Below are 26,294 nucleotides of genomic sequence, written 5' to 3'. Positions count from 1 at the left end.
TTTTCTCAGGCTAATTTTATGGAATAAATGTGGAAGACATGAAAAATGGGGAGAGCAAATGACAGAAATGGAGGAGTACAGGAATTTATGGCAAGAACAGTTTGAGCAAGGGTAGGGGCAGGTGAATACGCAATAAGACCTCTAAGACACCTGTAAGACCTGCCAATGCTCATATTCTCCTCCACTGATGTCCCCCTTTGACCATGTCCCTTGCATCTCCCTGCCTTTGGCCTTCTCTCTACTTTCACCTTTTTCTGTGTTCACCTTACCCACTCTAAGAACACTACTCATCCCAGTTGAAAAGCAGCACTGAGGTTTTGGGATGACGGGAAGAAAAATTGAAGTTTAGAAGATGACCTAACAAGTATCAACACATTATTGCCTATGTATTGTTCACCATTTCTTTTATAGTATGAATTCATTTATATTCCTTTCAGTATCAATAATAATATTTGAGGAACATGAAAACCATCTTCCTTCAGCAGTCAGCTCTGTAAAGCATCCCTTTTTTAGGATGAAAAATAGAGGTTAAGTACTTCCTCTATTTTTCTTCTACACCTGGTGCATTTCCTGCTGTAAGATTTGGAATAACTTTACATTGACTCAGGCATTTACATTTTCTTGGCATCGACCTCTCCATTTCTCCTGAAGAAAGAAGTGTTTCAAACATATTCAGTTACTCTTTATTTTTTTATCCCCCCACCCATACTTGACTACTATGGCACCAAATTTCAGTAATGGCATAGTGAGGGTCTCCAGGTTCATGCATTTTAGTTTGTAAATTGTTAATAAAACAGTGCTTCATATTTGGATTGTATAAAACAGCCATTGATAAAACATAACACATTTTAATGTTGAACTGTGAGAAAAGATATCCAACACACAAAGCTTTGACTTCACTCACATTTGTACAAGGTGTGAGCAAAAAGTAACAGGTATTTTTATTTTTCTGTAATTATCTGTATCGATTCATCATCATCAACAACTTTGTCCCCTTCAAAGTAATACCCCTGAGATATAATACACTGTGCCAGTGCTTTTGTGATCTTGGAAGGACTTCTAGAACTCAGATTTCATTATGGTATTCAGCTCCTTCAGCGATTCTGTTTTTATCTCGTCAGTGGTGTGGCAAAATAACATCGTGTCATAGTTCTCTTCAGCCTCAGGAGTAGAAAAGAGTCACAGGTGGCCATGTTTTGTAATACAGTGACGGAGGCAACCTAAGGGTTCAGTTTTTTGCCAAAAGATCATGAACGAACATTGATGTGTGAGCAGGAGCATTATTGCGAAGCAATCGTCTGTCTAGTTTTGCCTCATTTCTGGTTGTTTTCTTCATATTGCTTCAAGCAGATGGTGCATAACTTCCAGGTAGTATTCCTTGGGAGGTATTCCTTTTTGGCTGTATAACCATAATACAGGAACTCATGATGTACTATTCCTTGTAATCAAAGAAAACAGTGAGAAGAACCTTGACATGCGATCGAACTTGTTGATTTTTTTTGTATTGGCTCTCCAGGCAGTTTCCATTGGGACGACTGGGCCTTCGTTTTGATATCATACCCATATCCCTATATTTTGTCACTTGTGATAACCTTCTTTAGACGTTCTGGATTGTTGTTCACTTCATTCAGCAATTCCTGAGCAATGTTTTTTTTGTCATTGTTTTTGGCCAGAATTCAACTAGTTCATAAAATCTTTACTGCTACAAGTTTTGTGCCCAAAACCCTCTTTGAAATGTTTATACCACTTATAAACTATTGTCTTACTCTTAGTACATTTACCAAAAGCCACAGTCAACACTTTGAATGTGGTGCTGCAGATTATTCCTTTTTTCAAGCAAAATTTAATGCAAATTGTTTGATCCATTTTGAAAGTAAAAATTTGCTAAGCACTCGAAAACACACATAACCTGTTTGGCTTTCAACAATTAACTGTATATTCAAAACAACTGAAAATGGGAACTTGCATCAGGATCATGTGTACCAACAAGATAAAAAAAAAATTTAAATTGGACGCATAAAGTTCGCAAAATTAAAAAATTCACATTACTTTTTATCACACTTTGTATGAATATCTATTTCGGAAATGCGTGGTGTGTTGTCAAGGGAGATGTGCATGATTGACATAATGTTTCAACAGAGTTATTGACAGTCAAGAACCACTCTCAATTTTTCACAGCTAACCAGTTGAGACCATTTTATTTTTCATTTTCCTTCCATTAATCATGAAACTAACCAGTACTTTCGAAACCTGTGCATTATGAAAATTTGAAAATGAGTAGAATCATTAGTAATATTATTGAATCATTTTTTAGAGTAGATGATTCATTGTGTATCCAGAGTTTCATTTAGTAATATTTAATTTAGGAATGTTTACTCGGTTTTATGCAGTTATTTATGTACCCTTTTTATTTCAGTATCAAGAACTCACGTCGTTAATACAAATGCATGAGGCTCAAGGAGAAAACAACAAGCAAGGTTCATCTGCATAAAATGTAACAGTATTCTTCAGATTATTTTATTATTTGTTAGCTGTTTCAATGATTGTGTATATTTCTCTGCTACAATAAATTACAAATAAAGAGTGTCTGTTTTTATTGAAACACTGTATGTTTTTTTTAATTTTTCTGTAAAAATAATGATTGAAATTAGGTTTTGTAATACAGCTGAATTATGTCATATGTGCAGCTTATTTAAATTATACAACTACATACAACATAATGACAAAATTCCTTCGGAATGATATTGTCACTGCTTTCAGGTGAGGTATGCTGCTGTTTTTGTTGTAATTTATAAATGTAACACAAAAAGTATTTCTCCAATCCCACAAAATTCGTCCACAGGCAGCCACAATTCATTTTCTGCAGAGAGCTCTGAAGGTGGTGTCCTGAAAGTATACATGATTAGTTAACATATGTGATAAACTAATATGAATGTTGTGCGTACACTGTGTACGAGCTGTCTCCGGTGTTGCACAGGAACCAGTACCCCATATGCAGGCCTGAATCACTGCATGACCCACTGGCTCATTGCTAAGATTTGGCATATTGGTTTTAGGTGCAGCCTCAGAAAGAAGTCCAATAATATCCTTGTATCATTTGGCACATTACACTGGTGTGTCAGAAGCCACTGCTCATAAATCTGCGAGCAAACCAAAGCCCTAAAGAATAATAACATTGCAGTGACTGACCTAGTTAGGTACTGTTGTTAGATGTCAGTATTACAGCTGTCTGTTGCCATCTGCACATTATGGGAGATTGCTCTTCTATAAAGAAGCATGGCTGTAATGTGAACTTGTAAACAGTGAGTGTTGGAGTTCCAAAAATCCTTATCAGTTACATCAAGATCCTGTGCATGATTTGAAAATAGGTGTGTGGTGAGAAATTAGTGCAACATGAATTCTTGGGCTTCTTTCCATGGCTGTTTTTAATTCTTCTAGTTCATGAGTGGCATCATACAATAGTATCAGTTCTGGTGCATCACCTGAGTCAACTCTTGCTTGTATGTGAAACAGCCTGTGTTCATTGGCTACATGTGTCCCAATAAAGCATGCAAAAAATTACCGTACAGATGAACATTTGTGACTAGTTTAAATTGGTTGCTGGAAAGGGACTCAAACCCAGATCCGTGCCTTTCATAGGCTGTGTACTACCAACTATCCTATCAATGCACAGGTCATGGACCAGTTGAAAGTTTTATTTTGTCATGTGTTTTGCACCATACCTTCCATGTTTCAAAGGTACAGAGTAAACAAGTGACCACCTGAAACATTAAGGTAAGGATGGATAGTGAAATTGGTATTTAACTGCCTCTAAAAGACAGGGATCCAATTTAGTCATTGTCCAGCATAAATTTTGATGTGGTGCAAGTGTCAATTTTGCTGCTAAAGAGTAGAAAAAGTAATTTTATTTAATGCACAGTAGTTTCTTACCCAAAAGTTATCCAATGCAAAGTGCTGCATTTTTCACAAATGTGTTGTTAATTGATTGTTGTACTATCTTACAGTAATAGTTGCAAGAAAAGCCAAATGCTGCATTAATTGCTATAAAAATGTTATTTTTTATTTTATTTATGTATTTTATTTATTTATTTTTGATAAAATAGGTAGTTTGTTGGAGTAGGTAATAATACTGTACCGTATCCATAATAAAAAGCAAAAATGTTCCCAGCTCTTGTTGATTCCATTGCATTACAAAAAAAGTCAGTGGAATTTGTAGATATAACAATTAAATGAAGGAACAAAATGTGTAGTGAAATTTTGCTGTTGTATAACATACGGAGGGGTACACCTTTATGACCACTACAAACCACAAGATTGAATGTTGCCTGGTGGCATTGCAGGCATGTAGCAAGGTGAGGAGTGTATGGGAAGCAGAGGTAAATGGGGAATCATTTAGCATTTATACAGGCTGCAAATGGTGAAATCCACCAACATAACTGACATTGACAATGGCAGATTTTTGTGGCTGACCACTTGGGAATGAGCACCTCAGAAATGCCAAAGCTGGACAGCTATTCACACGCTACTTTTGTGAACATCTATGGAAATTGGTGTGACAGTGAAAGCCTGAGTAAGGAACAAGGCACTGAATGTCCACACCTCATCGCAAAACTTGGTGGTTGGAAGCTTGCCTGCTCTTTAAAGCAGGATATGTGGCACTTTGTGGCAGATGTGATGACAGAGTACAGTTGCTAGTGCAGGTGTAAGTGTTTTGGAGTGCATCGTTATGCAAACATCGCTGAACGTGGGGGGCTATACACCAGATGGTCCTTAATGTGATCCCATGTTGGCCCAATAACATTGTCAGTTGTGAGTGCAGTAGGTATGTGATTGTGGAGATTGGACTATGGAGTGTAAAAATGCCACTTGATTGGATGAATCATGTGTCGTATTACACCACATCAGTCATCGTGTCCAGATATGCTGTGATCCAAGAGAACGGCTGCTCGAGACATGCATCGTGCCGTGGATGCAGGTGGTTGTGAGTAGTATCATGGTTTGGGGGAAATTCGCCTGAGCCTCCATGGGACCTGTGGTGTTAATTGAAGGCAATATGATAGCTGTAGACTATCTGAACATTAATGTGGATCACCTTTATCTCTTCATACTTGTCTTCCCTGATAATAGTGGCACCTTTCAATAGGATAACTGTCTATGTCACAAAGCTATAGTGCTTTCAGAACCATGACTGTGGACTTAGAGTAGTGCAATGACAACTGCACTCGCCCGTTCTGAATATGATGGAACCCATCTGAGATGCTACTGGACGCCAGCTCCACGTGCAGACCTCCAGCTCAAAATGTTTGGAAATTGTGCAGAATCGTCTGGTGCCACAAACATCTAGAAACGTCCTATGGACTTGTTGAATTAGAACCATGCAGAATTGCCACTATATTCCACTTGAAAGGTGTTCCAACACACTTATAATCAGATGGTCACAACATTGTGGCTGATCAGTGTGTATTTGATAGACATTGATATTGACATTGTACTTGTAATCTATGCCTGCTAAACATTCACACAAAACTATTCAGATCCAGTGTGACATTTCTCTCCACAGTCTGTCTTAACTCTACTTGGTCATTCTCAGATGTACCCAGGACATCGCAACATTTGATTTAGTATTGTGGTTTGACATTTTTCGGTCTGCACAACTCGCTTCAGTTCAGTAGAATTGTGGTGTCAGCATTGTGTACCCTTTGCCATTTGTTCTTGGTATGAAGGACATGCATAGGTCCATTGCTGTTTGCACTTAAAGGGCCAGTCTAGTCTGAATGGGAATGACAGAAGAGAGGGATGAGAATTCTTAATACCTATTATGCAGTTGTATAATTGACAGGTACTGGAAATTTGCTGTGAACTACATTACAATACCATGCAGAAAGAAATTGAAGATTTAGTTGATACTAAAAGGGCCAAAAATTACAATGACCAACAGAAAGGATTCATTGTTTGTTCTGTACATTACAAAGCACTTTGTGCTAAATTTGCATGTGTGGAGCACATTAAGGAATTGGTAGTACAAATAGTAAAATTTTTGAAGTTGCAGGCATTATTCCACTGTTGGTTGCACTGTTGTTGATGGAATTGATAGAAGTGTGTGGAGACATTATATATTACTGCAAAGAATGTTGGTTATGCCAACAGGTATACCTGGAAGAGTTCTTTTAATTTAAAACGCACTGTTGTTGAATTTACAAAGGAAAAAGGCCTACAGGAATAAAAGTTAGAACGTATGGAGTAGACTGCAAACCTCTCATTTTTAAGACGACTTGCCTACACACTGTCCACAGTGAGGCATTGCAAGCTGGGAAACAACTTATACCTGATTTTGTTGGGGGTGCATTTAAAAAGAAAATCAACATTCTGAGGAAACTGCCAATCTTGCATCTGTTTTCCAGACAGGCTGCCATTTCATCTGAAAGTGCCCATGTGCATGTGCAGATGTAACTGATTGATATGAAAAATGTAATTCCTATTTTAAATCAAAATCCTTCTATGTTAAAACTGCCTAGGACATCTACATTGTTTTCCTCAGGCAGAGTTTCCACATCTTCATAATGACGTTGCAAAAGTGCTACAATGTTTTGATCAACATATGTGTGTGAAACACCTTTTTTTATTGTGAAACTAAATAAGTCACAATTATGCTACTGCATGAACGCAAAAATCTGTGAAATTGTCTGCATCTGTCCGTATGTGTATGCAGATGAACTTTGTATTATGTCTTCAGCGCACTGAAAATAATCAAATAACACTGAAAAGTTGTTCTGTTTGTGATCTGTGTTGTTGAGTAATGGGAAACATAAAGCCATGTCACATACAGTGTAACTGCATTGCCATTTAAATGCATTGCATTCGCAGTTCCCCCTCTTCATGCTCAGTGTACATGGCAGTGGAGGAAAGGTGCAGCCAGGTTGAGTGCTATAGCACTTGTGACAGGACACAGCTCACAAGCCAAATTCTTGGCCACCCATGACTACAGGAAGCCTTTGGAGATTGAATCATTGCCCCCAGCTGTAAAAGTCTCATCCTCAGTGGAAGAATAAGTCTCCCAGTTCTGTACATGCCACAAATGGTAATGGAGTCATTGGTAGGGATGCTTCCACTCATGCCCCCATCCCTTCCTCTCTTCTTCCCTATACAACAGCCCCATGTTGAACCCTAGGCACTACCACCCCTCTGAACTGTCTGAAAGAGGGAGGGAAGCTAATATCCTGCCACTCCAGCAGTATAGAGACAGACTTAGAAAGTGGCAGGTGATGTTATTTGTGTGGCACAGTTCCCTTTTAAGCTGCTGCAAGTCACATGGGGGTGACTATTGGTCCTTTACAGGAAACTGGCGTTTTGAATCTCAACATTGAAGCTTTTGTTATGCTAATTCTCTAATAAAACTTATCTCACTGTACTGGTCCTGAAATTGGACTTGAAACTCTGATTATGTAAGACAGTTCTGGCTTTGTTGTTAGTACTGCTTTGGGCTTGGGCTACTTGCAGCAATAACTTCAATTCTCTAAGGCATTTTAAGCCATTGCCAGGAATCGAACCTGGGCCCTTCCATTATAGTTGGAGTCATGAATGATGGCAGTCAAGTTTAGGCTTATTCTGCACACCTACATTATGCCTTCTTTGACAGCCAATGAGCATTCAAGAGTGTTCAGAGCACTCTGCTCTGAATGCCGTTGCTAATGTAAACATTAAATGTGACTGTAGCAAATTGTTTAGTGAATTTTTATTCCATTTGTTGCAAGCTATCTTCACTGATGGTGGTGGTAAGTGACGCGTTCTGAATAAGTAAGAGAGAGACATAATTTGCAGGATACATGCTTTCTTAAGCAAGAGCATGCGTCTACCGCAACTGTTGTTTGGAATTGTCAGCAATGCAAAACCATTTGTCGATCTGACTGAAGAAAATTGCTGTGCTGATCATGCAGCAGCTACTGAAGTGGACTGATTTCCTGCTTATCACAAGCAGCTGCCTGAAACAATTTGGCTATCCGTGGACACTTCCTGAACAGGCCCAAACTTCCAAATGTCACACTGTCTGCATTCCTATACCATAGTCCCCTCCCCTACATTCATCACTTAATGCTATCAGTTTTACTCTGTATTCCTGTACCAGTGAGAATGAGACAATGAGGAATAAAGTCCCATGACATTATTGTCTATTGTAGGGGTTCCCAAACTTTTCCTCTGATAGAACACTGAAAATCCTGGTACTTTTCTGGAACACTTTGTTTATTATGAAGGTTAATAAAATGAACAATATTTCAAAAAATTAGAAAAGCTTGTTTTATTAAGCAATTATTTCAATTTTAAATCATAATTAATAGCACAGAAATCATAACAACATTTTTAAAAATGAGAAAAATGTTGGAAACAAGCCACATTATTATTAGTTATTTCCAGAATGCTTATTCACTTCCCACAGAAACATGGTGTTCCACGAAGCACAGTTTGGGAAACCCTGGCCTCATGCCCACCTCGGCGTATAACATTACAAGTAAAGAAAGAATGAAGGCAGAACTGTAAGTCTTATAAGACAAACCAGATATGGAAATTTTCTAACCCTCATATGGGCACGACATCATGTGTCATATACACAGTAATTTATTTTCCCCCATAAGAACTTTTACTTCAGCATAGTTTTCTTTGTGACCTTTGAGATTTCTTTGCAATGTTGATCATTTCTAGACTCCCAAACTTCACATTTTACACCCAAGTTGATGTTATCATTTACCTCATGATGTTTTATAATTTGATGCAATTCCAGGCAGCAAGCAACATAGATCTGCATTTTATATATTTAAGGAACACAGGTAGGAAAGTTATTGAAATAGCATGAAAAGTCTTCACCTGACTGTATTACAACTTTTAAAAGGCACTATCCCTGTCTTTAGTATTTGGTTGACTAAGATAACTTTATAGGTGCAAGTGTTCAGATGACAACTTTTACGTTAGATCAGCAGATGATCAAACAATTGAATGTTTGGATCACTATAAACCAGTCTCAACAATATCCGATCACGTCATCATTTAAAATTGATGGGTGAGACTGATGGTAGATGTGTCTACTTACGTTTTATATTTTATGTGAAAATGAGAATATTTTGTAGGCAAATGTAAGATAAATATCAAAACATTCAGAATGTGCATGACATCGTAAGTAGTTCTAGCGAAGTTATTCCAATGTCTTCCGTGACCATCTTTGTTGTCAGAGTTGCAACAGTTGTTAAATGCAACAGAAAAAAAAGCTCTATGGAAATGTCTCCGTCACAAGAGATAATCTGATCTGTAATGTCATCTTTGCAGCTGACAATATTAGTTATGTATTGAAGCTTGCGACATTCCTGAAGCAAGATTCACAGTGCTGGCATTTTTTGCTAGGTATCAAGAATTCTTGAAGCCATGAGGATTCAGCATAGTTTATGGTTTCCTGAAGCCATTCTTACTATGTTTGGTCATTAGATGGGAAAAATAATATCTGTACAAGGAGAGAACAATTTCTGTTATTGATACAACATGACAAACTTCATGAAAATTAAAGAGTTTGAGGATGGTGTTTTATACAGTTCCATGATAGCAACCTAGGCTGTGCAACACTTGACAATCTTCTCAGATAATTTCTTTCATACCCTGCAATGTAGCATCTCTGGAAAATGTCATATGTCATGGGCACTCCTTTTTTGTGATTCTTTCTCATATTTTATTGAATCCCTGTTCCAGTCAATCACAGCTTTAGTGAAATACCATTCTCATCACAATGGCACACATTTTGTGGTGAATATCTATTGTGGACAGTCCCTTGTCCCACAACCAACATACAATTATGCACTTTTTTTAGGAGGGTACATTAATGTAGCACACATGCTGCAGGTCAGTAACTGTTGACTGTGGCATACTTTGTATTATATATTACCCACTTATATGCTGCAACCTGCTAGCTACACAGAGGTGCAAAATTTAAAACTTTATGCTGTATTCTGATTTACGACTTACATATTGGTGCACAAATGTAGCATATGCATACCTATGATAAGTGCAAAGTAGAGAGAGAGAAAGAATAACACTTAAATATACTGATAATGAACAAAGATGGATGATAAATTCCTGAATTACTGAGAAATTCACATTTCTCACCTATTTTAATCTGCTTATTAAGCATTTGCTTCATTTATCTGGTGATATATATATACATATGTATGTATCTTGAAACTATAGTACCTGGTGTCTAATCCAATAAAACCAGTGAAGCTGTCGCTGGCACCATGAATTTTCAGCCAGCATGTGCCATCACTGTCATCGTGGTACACTTCACCAATAGTATATATATGCCTTCTTCTGAATTCAGGAGATGTATGCTGTAGTGCAGAAGAAATATTTTAAAGCCTGTTCCACATATAAGAGGTTAATTACAAACTGCCGCTTACTGCCATACACAGGGTTGCCAAAATACAACTAACCTACAACCAAACACCAGTTCTAACACTAAGCAATCACTGTTAAATATACTGATTAAGATTTTTGCATAACAAAGCATGTTTTATGAGTTCATACACCAAAAGAAGTTGAACCAGGAAGTATTTGATGAAATGAAAAATTGAGGATCAAAATTTTACAATACTACTACTTTCAAAGAAGCAAAATTGTATTTTCTTTGTTTGGTCTGAAAGCTTTTACTCATGCTCTGCTGAAAATTTGCAAGAATAAAGATGTAGGTAATTCTGAGCGTATTCTGACATGGCTATCTTTTTAATTTCCACCTGTTCTGTTAAACAGCTTTGCATTTCTTTCATACTTTTCTGCAGGTTGCTTGAGCAGTGCTTTTTAATGTTCAGACTGAATTCAATTAATTTCGTGATGATAGCTTTGCTGTTTGGATTTCATTGTTATGAAATGCCGAAAACATTTTTAAGACCAGTATTATTGTGACCACCTTCCTGAAGTAATGGAAGGGTACTGGATATTTTACCTGTGTTGTAAGACAATTATGAGAATTATATGATAAACAACTGGAAACTGATGATTGGGATTTCACAAAAGAAGTTTTCCAAGAAGTAGTAACTTCTGACTAAAATCAGAAATATAGCTTTGCAGAAAAGGTTAGTTTCTGACATAAATATGCTCAAATAAACAGTGAGCAACATGCACAGGAAGGATAGGTACGGTGGAACCTCACACAGCGAGCATAATTCGTTCCAGAATCTTACTTGTAGTGTGAAATACTCATTAAGCGAAACAATTTATTCTGTATAAATTAATGTACAATATGATAAAGCATTGCATGTAGAAAAAGTACTAGAAGTTTTATCTTATACATTCTATTTCTTCAAAGAAAGTTGCACATACAGTATTATGTACTGTATTATTCAAAATACATAACTAATTCAGAAAATTGCAAGTACAGTATTATGTACCGTATTACTCACAATACATAACTAATTCTTTTTTACTAGGAAGCTACCTACAGTCATTTGGTTTTGGCAAAAATGTGACACAGCATTATCGTCAAATAAATGTATAGTGTGTGTAGCCATTGCTTTAATGGGGTGATGATTTTCAATGTATGATGCAATCAATTCCCATACATTCAGCATTTCTCTTACTGTGCCAGAAGATTGCTGCTTTGCTATTATCGCCCCTTCCTCCTCCCCTGAAGAACTTCTCTTGATAACTTCCTGCTGTGAACCACACTGCAACTCCATAAGCTCTTTGATGGGCATTTCTTGGCTATGATGTTCCATAAGCTCATCAGTATCACTATTATCCACCACTAGTCCCATGCTCTTGGCCAAAGATACAATCTCATTGACTAAAAGCTCCACAGATACTGACTCCAATGCCTCTGAGTCCCATTCGACAATGCATTCCGGACAGAGCGTCTTCCAAGCAAAAGAGAGAGTTCTCTTGATAAGACCTTCCCACACCTCTTTGGTCATCTTGACGCAGGCAGCAATGTTCAAGTGACATTTCCAAAGAGAGAGATTGGTAGCTTCAGTCAACTCAGAATAGTGCCCAAAGAGTGCTTTAGTGTAGAGCTTTTTAAAGTTAGAAATAACCTTCTGGTCTGTAGGCTGGAGTAACAGAGTGGTATTGGGAGGCAGAAACTGGATCTTGATGAATTGAAATTCTTCAAGGTGGTGGTCTTGTAGGCATGGAGAATGGGCAGAAGCAATGCCCATAACAAGCAAAACATGAAGTGGCAGTTATCTCAAGCAACTGTTTTTTCACCGAAGGACCAAACACTTCATTTATCCAATCACAAAAAAGATCACACGCCACCCAAGCCTTGTTGTTGGACCTACACATCACATTTAACCTTCTCTTCTCGACTTTACACTTCTTGAAACCTCGGGGAGTTTCTGAATGGTAAACAAGCAGCAGATTAATTTTCAAATCGCCACCTGCATTGGCACAGAACAGAAGTGTGGTCTTTCGTTGGCTTGTGACCGGCTAATGCATTATCCTTTGCTGTTATAAAGTTATGCTTCAGCATCATTTTCCAGAACAGACTTGTCTAGTCACAATTAAAAACCAGTTGTGGCAGATATCCCTCAATATCTACGAGCATTTTGAAGTTGCTAATGAAGTTCTCTGCCATCTTTGGGTTGGGGCTGGTTGCTGTGCCATACCTCAATGCTGTGGATTCCGGTTCTTTTCTTAAACTTCTCGAACCACCAATGGCTTCCCTTCAGTGCTTCTTCGGCCACTGATGATCTTGGCATCTTCTAAACAAGGTTGGCAAAAATCATTCTCACCTTCTTACAAATGATGTTCTCACTAATAGTGTCGCTTTGCAATTGCTTTTCATTTATCTATATAAGGAGCAACCTTTCAACATCATCCAGAACATGAAACCTTCATTCAGATACTTTTGTCACTCCCTTTGAAGCATCTATCTCCTTAATCTTGTCCTTGTTCTTGAGGATAGTGCAAATAGTTGATGTAGGCCAATTGTATGTGCGTACTACACACCATGTTCACATTTTTCATTGATTTTATGTTTCATTTCTAAGGTCATTTTCTTTCTCTTATGGACATCATCTTACGGCTTTATCTTCGGATACACTTCTACAAAGGCTATTAAAATTTGCATATGAAAAAACACTGTGTGAACACAAGCTTAGAAAAATGTACGATCGCAAGCTGCACTAAGATGGTAGCAGAAAGAGCACTAAACCCATACTGCAGTATGTACTAAAGACATTGTTCATACGCCACTGCTGACAATGAAAGGTATTCATATTGTTGAACATTTCCTCTGCTGTGCGTGAATGGCTGGTGACATCACCCTAAATCATCAGCACTTTTTATGCGAAACATCACTCATTAAGCGAGTCATGTTTTTACAATTTGTTTTGCTCATTATGACAATTGCGCATTATGGGAGGTGCTCGTTAAGTAAGGTTCCCCTGCATTGTTCGCAATTGAAATGAACATTAGTGCTTCTGTAAATTTACAATTAAAAGTAGGAGCTTGAGAAGTGTACAAGAACAGTGTTCCATGTTTTTCCAGGAAGTTATTTATGTTGCAAAGAATCAGACATATAATATTAACCTGCTTGGAAGTTTCATTATACATAGTTTTTTAACTTTCATATTAATCTTAGAAGAAAATGTATTCTATGGCTGGTGCCACATTGAACTTCCCGTATTCCAATTCCTTCGATCATGCCACTCCCCTCCTTATAGTGCTCTGGCACCCATTGCATCCTGAACCTCTCAATTCCAGCTCCTCTTAGGTCATCCACGCTTTCCCCTTTCTACTGGGGTCAATTACCACCTTTCTTCGGCCATCAGCTATTGTCCATCCTTTCTAGATGTCCATACCTCTTTAGAAGTTTCACCTCTATGGTGTCTGTAATTATTTTGACACCATAGCTTCTCTAATGATGGTGTTTGGTTCATGGTCCAGCTTTGTTTTCAACAACTGAATGATATATCACCTGCTTGGTCCTTTTGGCTATTTTGTTATTATTAAATTCAAATTCAGTTGTTGTATGGTCCTCCAGCCTTCTCCTATTTTATTATTTATGTCATCTTCATTTTTTCTGTTTGATGACATAATAGCCTGGTGCTTAAAAGACTTACATCCCCTGATCTTAAGGGCTCCAACTTTGAGATCCTCAGTGGCATTGTCACCAACCTTTAAATATTCAGTTTTTGTTAAGTTAATTGTGAGGTCCCATCTTTCATACTCCTCTTTTAACTTCTGAAGCATGTACTCAGCATCATCCTGGTCTCCTGCTACAGTGACCTGATCATCAGTGAAGAGAAGTGTGTACAAGATTTCACCCACACATGGACTCCCATGCCTCGAAATTTGCACTTTCAGATGTTAAGTGTTTCCTTCACATAGATTGGTGTGTTTGTATGTTTCAGTTCTACGGGGTGTCCCAGGAGGAGTGGTCATTCAAAGCAAAAAAGTCTACTAAACATGGGCTCTATAATGCATACTTAAGACCTATAAGCACTTCTTCATCTCTGATACTGTGAAACGAATGTCTTCTACTGCAAGCTCTTTACTTTTCAAAATTTCAGAGGAAATAGGAAAAATTGTCCTGTAAACATGGACTCTGAAATGCATTATCTTAAGAGCTATGAGTACTTGTTTAATAGGAGAGGTGTATTTCATAGAAGCAAAGATGAACTATTGCTTATGGCTCTTAATGTATGTACTTTAGAGCCCATGTTTTCTAGACTTCTTCTACTTTGAATGATCATTCCTGTCATATCGCTGAAAACTGACCATTCTACCTGGGACACTCTTGTGTATCGACTTGAATGATGGAGCATTCAACACGTATGTTTTTGTGTAAATTTACTCAGCAAAAAATTGTGTCACAAATTTTGATGGTTGGGTTTTGCTTTAAGTACAAATATATTTGTTATTCGTATTTAAAGCAAAACACAATTATAATTTAAAGACAAAGTTTTTGATGCAATATAGAATATATGGTATATTTTATAGTATAGTATAGTATTAAAGTATATTATACTTTAAACACAAATATATTTGTTACAAGAAGAGAATAGCTTTCGAAATGTGGTGCTACAGAAGAATGCTGAAGATCAGATGGGTGGATGACATAAGTAACAGGAGGTACTGAACAGGATTGGGGAGAAGAGAACCTTGTGGTAGACTCATTCTGAAGCATCAAGGGATCACCAGTTTAGTACTTGAGGTAAGCATGATGGGTAAAAATCATATAGGGAGACCAAGAAATGAATACAGTAAGCAGATTCAGAGAGATGTCGGTTGCAGTAGTTACTCCAAGATGAAGAGGCTGGAGCAAGATAGAGTAGCATGAAGATTTGCATCAAACCAGTCTTTGGGCTGAAAACAAATAACTGCTAAGTCATTCACAAATTCTACAGTTTTTACAAAAGCCAGTAAAAATTAAAATGAGATTAATATGTAAACTTTCATTAGAACAGTCTTCCAAAGATTTAATGAAATCATTGATCAACTCGAAAGAACTACACCAATCCACAATCTATTTTCCTATCTTAAAATCATTTAGAAAGTAGCATCACAGGATCATCAGTACATACCTTCACATTGAAACCCATGAAGGAACCATTTTTCCCCCCTTCTGTGATTACATTCAGTATTTCGTTGAGATTATCTTCATCAATTTCTACTTCCTGACATTTGTAACTTGTTAGACACTGCAGTCCTTCTGATACATTTGCACCATTTAGATTATCGTAAGACTCATTTAGTCTGAAATGAAACATGTATGAAAATTATGCGAAGTATGTAATTCTTAATTTATGACTTATTAAAGATGCGCATGTACAGGAAAATCATAGAAACTTTTAGAGATAAGAGAAACAGCTGTATTAATGTCAAACTCAAATGGCAAGCCAGTACTAAACAAAGAAAAGAAGGCCAAAAGGTGGAAGAAATATAGACTGAAGGGGTTTGCAAGGAAACAAACTTAATGACAATATTATGTAAAGAAAAGAGGAATTAGATGACGGTCAGATGGGAAATGTGATAGTGTGAGAAGAATTTGACAGAGCACCCAGTGCTCTGTCAAATTCTTCTTTACATAAGTCAAAAGACATCACTCCTCATAATTATTGAGATTCTTGGTGGAACCAAACATGACAACACTGTTGCACTTGGTATTAAAGACATAAATTTGACAGGCACAGTACTCTCAGATCTCAAGAGGAATGTATTAATCCCAAAACCAAAGAGTGCTGGTGCTGAAAGGTGTGAAGATACAAAATCATTAGTTTAATAAATCATGATTGCACAGCGCTAAAACAAATTATTTACAAAGGTTTGCTAACTCTGGTATATGCCAATGTGGGGAAGGATCGTTTTGGGTTCTGGAGAAATAAAGAAACACGTGAGACAATAATGCAATCATATCTACATCTATAGGACTGCTCTGCAATTCACACTTAAGTGCCTGGCAGAGGGTTCTTCAAACCACCTTCAGACTATTTCTCTACATTTCCACACTCTAACAGTGCATGGGAAAAATGAACACTTAAATCTTTCTGTATGACCTCTAATTTCTCTTATTTTATTGTGATGATCATTTCTGTGAATGTAGATTGGTGACAATAAAATATTTTCACACTCAGATAAGAAAGTTGGTGATTGATATTTTGTGAAAATATCTGGCTCCAACAAAAAAGTCTTTGTTTCAATAATCATCACACCATCTTGCTCATCGTATCTGTGACACTCCTTACCCTCTTTTGCGATAATACAAGCTGAGCTGCACTTCTCTGAACTTTTTCAATGTCCTTCATAAATTCTATTTGGTAAGGATCCCATATAGCATTGCAGTGCTCTAGCAGAGGATGAACAAGCATAGTGTAGGCAGTCTCTTTAGAAGACCTGTTGCATCTTCTAAGACTGTTCCAATTTAAGTTGTTCATAATTATAATTCCTGGCTATTTAGTGAAACACAGTCTTTAAATTTGAATGATTAATTGTGTAATCAAAATTTAACTGATTTCATGTTGTACTCATGTGGATGACCTCACACTTTTCTTTATTGGGAGATAATTTCCACTTTTCACACCGTTCATCACACCATTCAAGTATCATCTCTAAGTCATTTTGCAATTGGTTTTGATCTTCTGATGACTTTACTAGATGGCAAATGACAGCATCCCCTCCCAGGGGACACTGCCATGTAGTAGGCACCATCAGTGCCAGGCGGGAGGGCTTGTGTGCTTCCGTGAAGCCGAGAGATGTGCCGACGGTAGTGTAGCTACTAGCAGGTTCATCAAAGCCAGATTGGTCTCGACTGAGGAGCCAGACGAAGTGTGTCCAACAACATAGGGCAGGGAGGGCTCTAGTGGTGTAGTGAAGCCAGCTTCCATAGGGGAGTAAACCTAATATGAATCCTGGTCCTCCAGGCTGGGGGATGGGCATGGGGCTAACAATCCTGCCTCGTAAAAATTTTATACCGTTACTGAAACACGTAATAGAGCAAAACGGACGGACACCTCGTTGACAACCTTTGCCTTGAAAACAAAGGCAAGAGTGGGGTTTTGGAATGTAAGAACAGTTTTCGAGTCAGGAAAACTGGAACAAGTCTCTAGGGAGATGGAACAATACAAACTGGTGATACTTGGACTGAGCAAAACATGATGGAATGGTTTTGGGAAATTCAGGTTAAGAGATGGAAAGACACTTCTGTGTTCAGGGAAAGAGGAAAGAGAAGACATGAAAATGGAGTGGGTATACTACTGACAAGAGAAGCTAATGCCAATCTCAGATCGGATCATTACAGCACAATTCAAGACCTGAGTAAGAAATATACACTATTGGCCATTAAAATTGCTACACCAAGAAGAAATGCAGATGATAAACGGGTATTCATTGGACAAATATATTATACTAAAACTGACGTGATTACATTTTCACACAATTTGGGTGCATAGATCCTGAGAAATCAGTACCTAGAACCACCACCTCTGGCCGTAATAACGGCCTTGATACGCCTGGGCATTGAGTCAAACAGAGCTTGAATGGCGTGTAAAGGTATAGCTGCACATAGCTTTAACACGATACCACAGTTCATCAAGAGTAGTGACTGGTGTATTGTGGTGAGCCAGTTGCTCGGCCACCATTGACATGATGTTTTCAATTGATGAGAGATCTGGAGAATGTGCTGGCCAGAGCAGCAGTCGAACATTTTCTGTATCCAGAAAGGCCCGTACAGGACCTGCAACATGTGGTTGTGCATTATCCTGCTGAAATGTAGGGTTTCACAGGGATCACATGAAGGGTAGACCCACGAATCGTAACACATCTGAAATGTAACATCCACTGTTCAAAGTGCCGTTAACGTGAACAAGAGGTGACCGAGACGTGTAACCAATGGCACCCCATACCATCATGCCGGGTGATACGCCAGTATGGCGATGATGAATACACGCTTCCAATGTGCGTTCACTGTGATGTCTCTAAACACGGATGTGACCATCATGATACTGTAAACAGAACCTGGATTCATCCGAAAAAATGATGTTTTGCCATTCGTGCACCCAAGTTCGTCATTGAGTACACCATCGGAGGCACTCCTGTCTGTGATGCAGCGTCAAGGGTAACCGTAGCCATGGTCTCCGAGCTGATAGTCCATGCTGCTGAAAAGTTGTTGAACTGTTCGTGCAGATGGTTGTTGTCTTGCAAACATCCCCATCTGTTGACTCAGGGATCGAGACATGGCTGCACGATCCGTTACATCCATGCAGATAAGATGCCTGTCATCTTGACTGCTAGTGATACAAGGCTGCTGGGATCCAGCACGGCGTTCCGTATTACCCTCCTGAACCCACCGATTTCATATTGTGCTATCAGTCATTGGATCTCGACCAATGCGAGCAGCATTGTCGCGATACGATAAACCACAATCGCGATAGGCTACAATCCGACCTTTATCAAAGTCGGAAACGTGATGGTATGCATTTCTCCTCCTTACATGAGGCATCACAACAACGTTTCACCAGGCAACGCCGGTCAACTGCTGTTTGTGTATGAGTAATTGGTTGGAAACTTTCCTCATGTCAGCACGTTGTAGGTGTCGCCACTGGCGCTAACCTTGTGTGAATGCTCTGAAAGCTAATCATTTGCATATCACAGCATCTTCTTCCTGTTGGTTAAATTTCATGACTGTAGCACGTCATCTTTGTGGTGTGGCAATTTTAATGGCCAGTAGTATATATCTTATGCAGTGTTACGCACCCACAGAACAAGCAGACACCCAAGAATAGGACAATTTCTATGGACAATTGGGAGAGGTTCTAGCGAGGATCAAACACAAAGATGTAAAAATCATGATGGGAGGCCTCAATGCCAAGATTGGTTGTGAAAATGAAGGGCTAGAGAAAGTTATGGGAAAACACAGTACTGGAGTCCAAAATGACAACCGCGAGCATTTTATTGATATGTGCCTTAACAACAGGCTGGTTAGTGGAGGATCAGTGATCTCACACAAACTCTGCCACAAAATAACATGGCTCTCACCAGATGGCAACACACAAAATCTGATCAATCATTTTGTAAGTAGCCAGATGTGGAGGCATTCCCTTCTTGACATCCGAAACAGAAGAGGTGCTAACTGCGGAAGTGACCACCATCTTGTAATAGATGAAGTATGGTTAAAGATTGCTGCTGCTGGTAATCAAGATGCAAATTGCATGCAGAAAAGATTCAATATTAGAAAACTTCAAAACAAGGACATTAGAAAAGAGTTTGTGCTGGAGTTGAAAAAATGTTACAGACAGTTTGGAGGTGGAGGATCAAAGTGAGGAAGGGGCAAGTACACAAGTGGAGAGGAAACGGAATATGAGGTGCATTCAAGTTCTAAGGCCTCCGATTCTTTTTCTCCGAACTGGAAAGAGATAGAAACATGCGCATTGTCTTAAAATGAGGCCGTGTTCATTGTCAATATGTCCCGGAGATGGCAGCACCGTACGGCAGATTGAATTTTACCGCCAGCAGCGAGAATGAGAACTGTTTTAAATACTTAACATGGCGACGTTTTCCTTACTTGAACAGTGTGCAATAACGTTTTCTGAATTTTCGTGGTGTGAAACCAATTGAAATTCATCGACAGTTGAAGGAGACATGTGGTGGTGGAGTTATGGATGTGTCGAAAGTGCGTTCGTGGGTGCGACAGTTTAATGAAGGCAGAACATCGTGTGACAACAAACCGAAACAACCTCGGGCTCACACAAGCCGGTCTGACGACATGATCGAGAAAGTGGAGAGAATTGTTTTGGGAGATCGCCGAATGACTGTTGACCAGATCGCCTCCAGAGTTGGCATTTCTGTGGGTTCTGTGCACACAATCCTGCATGAGGACCTGAAAATGCGAAAAGTGTCATCCAGGTGGGTGCCACGAATGCTGACGGACGACCACATGGCTGCCCGTGTGGCATGTTGCCAAGCAATGTTGACGCGCAACGACAGCATGAATGGGACTTTCTTTTCGTCGGTTGTGACAATGGATGAGACGTGGATGCCATTTTTCAATCTAGAAACAAAGCGCCAGTCAGATCAATGGAAGCACACAGATTCACCGCCACCAAAAAAATTTCGGGTAACCGCCAGTGCTGAAAAAATGATGGTGTCCATGTTCGGGGACAGCGAGGGTGTAATCCTTACCCATTGCGTTCCAAAGGGCACTACAGTAACAGGTACATCCTACAAAAATGTTTTGAAGAACAAATTCCTTCCTGCACTGCAACAAAAACGTCCGGGAAGGGCTGCGTGTGTGCTGTTTCACCAAGACAACGTACCCGCACATCGGGCTAACGTTACGCAACAGTTTCTTCGTGATAACAACTTTGAAGTGATTCCTCATGCTCCCTACTCACCTGTCCTGGCTCCTAGTGACTTTTGGCTTTTTCCAACAATGAAAGACACTCTCCGTGGCCGCACATTCACCAGCCATGCTGCTATTGCCTCAGCGATTTTCCAGTGGTCAAAACAGACTCCTAAAGAAGCCTTCACCACTGCCATGGAATCATGGCGTCAGCGATGTGAAAAATGTGTACATCTGCAGGGCGATTACATCGAGAAGTAACGCCAGTTTCATTGATTTCGGGTGAGTAGTTAATTAGAAAAAAAATCGGAGGCCTTAGAACTTGAATGCACCTTGTAAAATCAAGAAAAATTTCCTAAATTCCAGTGAGAAGGTATTAGGATTCCAGGACACTAGAAAGAAGCTATGGATATCTGATCATACGTGGCAGAAGATTGAAGAAAGAAGAGAAATACAGGCCTTGATCAACCAGTGTAGGGACAATGAAGAAAAACAGCGCCTTAGGGCAAGGTACAATGAAGTTAATTGGCGAATGAAGAGAAGTGCTAGATCTGATAGAAGAAATTGGGTAGAACAGCTTGCAGAAATTGCTCAAGAGGCAGCAGAAAGGGGCGATTTGAAAGAGCTATATAATATCACCAAACAGCTGTCCCAGAAAAGCTTTAACGAAAGTAAGCCAGTGAAGTCAAAAGAGGGTGCACTGTTGACCAGCAGTGAGGAGCAGCTAAACCAATGCATAGAATATTTCAGTTGAGGTATTCAACATGACCCTGATCCATCAAGAAGAACAAGAGCAGGAGGGACTAGACCAATAGGAAACGCCTGCACTGCAAATCAGTACTCATCCTCCCAGCACGAGTGAAATTATCAATGTTCTTAAAAGCTGCAAGAATAACAAGGCACCTGGTGTAGACAGTGTGGTGGCCGAAATGCTCTAGGTAAACTATGAAGTTACAGCAGATATGTTACTGCCCCTGTTCCAAGAAATCTGGAACACAGAAACCATCCCGGAAGATCGGAGGAAGGGAATCCTTATCAAGTTGCCCAAGAAAGGAGACCTGACAAAGTGCAACACACGTTTGTCAATACCCAGTCAAGTATTTTCTAGATTGTTTTAAACTGTCTCAGAGTGCCCACGGGTAGTAAGCTCAGGAAAGAACAGGCTGGTTTCAGATAAAGCAGACCAAATCAACACCTTGAGGATCACTATTGAGCAATCCATGGAACACTGCTCTCCTTTTTATCTGGCTTTTGTTGACTTTGAAAAAGCCTTTGACAGGGTGCAGTGTGAAGCCATCTGGAAAACAATGCAGAGTTATGGAGCACCTCCAAAGGCCATCAGTATCGTGAAGATGATGTACAGAGAATATATTGTCAGGCGAAACATGATGGGAATCTCTCAGAACCATTCATCTTAAATTTTGGAGTAAGGCAGGGTTGTTTGCTTTCATCACTGCTGTTTTTGCTGACATTAGATGGCATCATGAAGAAGGTAACCAGAGAGAAAAGGAGAGGTATACAGTGAACTATATGTGATAGTCTGGAGGACAACATCTGCCTTCTGTCCCACACTTTCAAGGATATGAGTGAGAAGCTTAAGGAATTGGAAACAGAAGCTCAGAGAGTTGGAGTAAAAATAAACACGGCTAAGACTAAAGAGCTTAGGATGAACAGTAAAAACAAGAATGCACTAGCTGTGAAAGAAGAGGAGGTGAAGAGCGTTTTTTATCTGGGAAGTATTGTTTCCAAAAATGGAGGGGTGATAGAAGACGTTGAAAGTAGGATCAAAAAGGGAAAAGGGGCCTTTGCCCAGCTGTGACCAGTTTGGACTTCTCATGAAATGCTGTTCAAGGTAAAGGTTAAAATCTTTGACTCAAATGTAAAATGTGTTCTCTTTTATGGGTGTGAGATGTGGAAGGTAACAGCACAAATTAAAACAAGAGTATAAACTTTCATTTCATCAATAAATGTTTGAGGATGATTCTGGGATTATGCTGGCCAAATGTTATCTCAAACCAAGAACTATGGCAACACACCCAACCATGGCAAGCCGAGATAAATGTAAAAGAAGGGAAATGAAGATGGATTAGACACACCCTGAGAAGAGGCCCCCAACATATTCCAAAGCAGGCCTTAGAATGGAACCCACAAGGAGCAAGGAGGAGAGGCAGGGCGAGGTCAATTTGGTGCAGGACTGTTGTAGCTGAGGTGGCAGCCGTTGGCCACTCCTGGAGTAACATCAAGAAGATGGCAACAAACAGGGCCAGCTGGAGAGCTCTAATATGTGCCCTATGCTCCATATCAGAGTAAAAGGAATTAAATCAAGAAGTAAGTCAAATGACAGCATCACCTGCAAACAAAGAGAGCTTTTGGATTATCTCCTAAATCATTTATGTAGATTAGGAACAGCAGAGGGCCTATAATGCTTCCTTGAGGAATCTCGGATGTCATTTCTGTCTTACTCATCAATTTTCTATTGATTGCTATGTTCTGTCATCTTTGTGAGAGGAAATCTCAGATCCAGCAGCAAGGCTGAAGTGATATTCAATAGGCACACAATGTGATTAGAAGTCTCTTACAAGGAATAGTATCAAAAGTCTTCTGGAAATACAAAATTATTAAGGCTTTTGTCACCACTTGTTGAAACCTAGAAATGCGGAATCAATTTGAGATCCCCAGTCAATAGCACTCATTACTTAGTGTGAATAAAGAGCTAGTTGTATTTCACAAGAATGATATTTTCTGAGTCCATGCTGACTGTGTGCCAATAGACCTTTGACATAATTCATAATGTTCAAACACAGTATATCTTTCAAAATCCTACCACAAATCAACATTTGTGATATGGGCTTGTAATTCAGCTGATTACTCCTGCTTTCTTTCTTGAGTATTGGTGTGCCCTGTGCAAGTTTTCAGTCTTTTGGTATGAATCTGCAAAGTACAGAGTTATTGTATCAGAATACAGAAGACTTGTCTTTACTAAGTGCTTCACTACACCGAGGATATATGCTTCTAAGCTACTTTTGTTGACTTGTCTTAGAATGTACAGTGAGAAAAGGCAAGCCTGTATTTATAGCATTAGCAGGTTTAGAGAAGGCTTTTGACAATCTTGATTGAAATAAAATCTTTGACAATTTGAAAGCAGCAGCGATAAAGTACAGGGAGCAAAATGTTATATGCAGCTTGTACAGACACCAGACAGAACTTATAAAAGTAAATGGACATGAAAGGGAAGCAGTAATTGAGATTAGAGTGAGACAGGGCTGTAGCTCATCCCTGGCTCTATTAAGACTGTTTCTTGAGCTAACAGGAAAGAAAAACTAAGATATTGTAACAGTTATGCACAAATATGCCAAAGCAAAAGTACAAATGTAAAATTTGTGTGTGTGTGTTTGTGTGTGTGTCTGAGGGCGCACGAATGACCCATCGCTCGAAACTGGTGGTGACAAAATAAATTGTAAAAGAAAGCAGCTCAGGTGGATCTTATTACAACAGTATGCACATTTTACACAGTTTAAAAAGATGCTGTTGGAGATGGCAAAGGGCACAGAAGATCAGTTGAACAGGTTGGAGAATGTCTTCAAAAGATGTTACAAGACGAAAAAAGTAAAACAAGAGTAATGGAATGTAGACTGACACACTAGGTAATGTTGAGGGAGTTAGATTATCCCATGAGACATTAAAAGTAGTCTATGAGGTTTAGTACTTCTGCAGCAAAATAACTAACAATGTCTAAAGTAAAGAGGATATAAAATGCAAATGCAACGGCAGGAAAATTCCTTCCAAAAGAGAGTTATAAAATTTGAGTGTTGGGTAGTCCTTCTGAAACTACTTGTCTGGAGTGTACACCAAGTGAAATATGGATGATAAACAATACAGAAAAATAAAGGCTAGAAGCTTAAGAAATGTAGAGCTACAGCATGATGCTGAAGATTATATGGTTAGATCGAATAACTAATGAAGAATACTAAATGAATGGAATGGAAGAAATGAAGTTTATGGTAGAATGGTTTGATTGATGGGATGCATCGTGAGGCATCAAGAAATCATCAGTATGGTAATTGAGGCAAATGTGAGGAGTAAAGACTGTAGAGGGAGGCCGGAACTTGACAACAGTGAGTATGTTCAATCAGCTGTAGGGTGCAGTAGTTATTTGGAGATGAATAGGCTTGCAAAGGATACACCAGCATGGTGAGCAGTGTCAAACCAGTCTTTTTACTGAAGACGACAGCAATAACTACTACTACTAGTACTACTACTCACAAAACCTATCTAAGAGTGACACTCTGAAGGTATTGAGTAGGGCTGCATTCTGATGCACTTTTACCTTCCCAAGAAATGTGAATGGTAGCAACAACAAATCTAATTGAATTAAGTTTCAACAATATGAAATAATATGAAATGATGGAAGGGTTTGTATCACCTTCAGATCTGGAACGGAAACAAGAGGAGCATTTCTGTAAATTTAAAAAGAAAAAAAGAACAGCTCCTCAGCTCCTTGAGTACATACATCTTCTCATGTTTATTCTGTTTTGCATGTGCACTGTTTTTCCATTGACTGAGGAAATTTAAACATGAAACAAATTTTCTTGAAGATGAATTTTCTTGCTTACACAGTAAACATGTTTCATGTAAAGATAATTATTGAAAGGATGACTAATGTTTCTACCAGCAGTACTCACATTACAGACCAGATCATATTCCATTTGGGTTATTTCTTTTTTTAGAAGTGAAATAAACATTCCACATGTGTAATTTTGAATCTCTATAAGTGACTATGTCTGGTTACAAAAATTATTGAACAACTATGTGGAGGAGGTATGTATTAAGGCAATTTATGGAAATTGTTTGGGAAGTTGTATGTAAAGGATTGTTAGTGGCACCAAAGTTAGTATCCATTTACTTGTGGAAGACACAAGAACTGAAGTTGAGGGTAGCAAAGCAAAAGCAGAAATGCTTAACCTTGTTTTCAAATGTTCCTTTACAAAAGAAAACTTGGGAGTATTGTCCCAGTATAATTCTTGTACCACCGAAAAAGTAAGTGCAATAAATATTAGTAATGTCAGTGGCATTGAGAAGTAGCTGAAATCGTTAAAATTGAACAAAGCTCCAGGGCTCAATGGAAAACCTGTCAGTTTCTGTACTGAATTTGCAGCTCAGTTAGCACCTCCTTTTAACTATAATGTGTTGTAGATCCCTCGAACAAAACACTGTGCCGAGTAATTGGAAAAAAGCATGGGTCACTCCCGTTCAGTATCTGTAACATCCATTTGTTGTTGAATCTTAGAACATATTCTGAGCTGAAACATAATAAGGTATCTCATATGAAATGACCTCCCCATGCCAACCATCATAGATTCCAAAAACATTGATTGTGTGAAACCCAACTCGCACCTTTCACATGTGTCACACTGAAAGCCTTGGCTCAAGGCAGTCAAGTAGTGCAGTATTCCTCAATATCTGAAAAGTATTTGATTCAGTCCCACAT

At 38.9% G+C, this 26,294-nt stretch overlaps 2 protein-coding genes across 3 annotated transcripts in view; one reads left to right on the top strand and one right to left on the bottom strand.

Annotated features, from left to right (window-relative positions):
• The window catches only part of LOC126162900 (transcription initiation factor TFIID subunit 7), a 75,244-nt gene extending 72,625 nt beyond the window's left edge, over window positions 1–2,619 (top strand). Inside the window, exon 8 of the mRNA XM_049919708.1 lies at window positions 2,417–2,619. Within this exon, the coding sequence (XP_049775665.1) occupies window positions 2,417–2,491 (75 nt within the window). The 3' untranslated portion in view covers window positions 2,492–2,619. The remainder of the gene's footprint in view (window positions 1–2,416) is intronic.
• A 49-nt stretch (window positions 2,620–2,668) lies between these two features.
• The window catches only part of LOC126162902 (calpain-11-like), a 178,937-nt gene continuing 155,311 nt past the window's right edge, over window positions 2,669–26,294 (bottom strand). For both annotated transcript variants that reach the window (XM_049919710.1, XM_049919709.1), the window contains exons 6-8: window positions 15,555–15,726; window positions 10,225–10,361; window positions 2,669–2,886 (exon numbers count right to left, since the gene is read on the bottom strand). In XM_049919710.1, coding sequence (XP_049775667.1) covers window positions 2,790–2,886; window positions 10,225–10,361; window positions 15,555–15,726 — 406 coding nt within the window. In that variant the 3' untranslated portion in view covers window positions 2,669–2,789. The remainder of the gene's footprint in view (window positions 2,887–10,224; window positions 10,362–15,554; window positions 15,727–26,294) is intronic.

Source organism: Schistocerca cancellata, chromosome 2, assembly GCF_023864275.1.
Source record: "Schistocerca cancellata isolate TAMUIC-IGC-003103 chromosome 2, iqSchCanc2.1, whole genome shotgun sequence".
Taxonomy (NCBI): Eukaryota; Metazoa; Arthropoda; class Insecta; order Orthoptera; family Acrididae; genus Schistocerca; species Schistocerca cancellata.
This window is presented reverse-complemented; position numbering and strand designations above follow the sequence as displayed.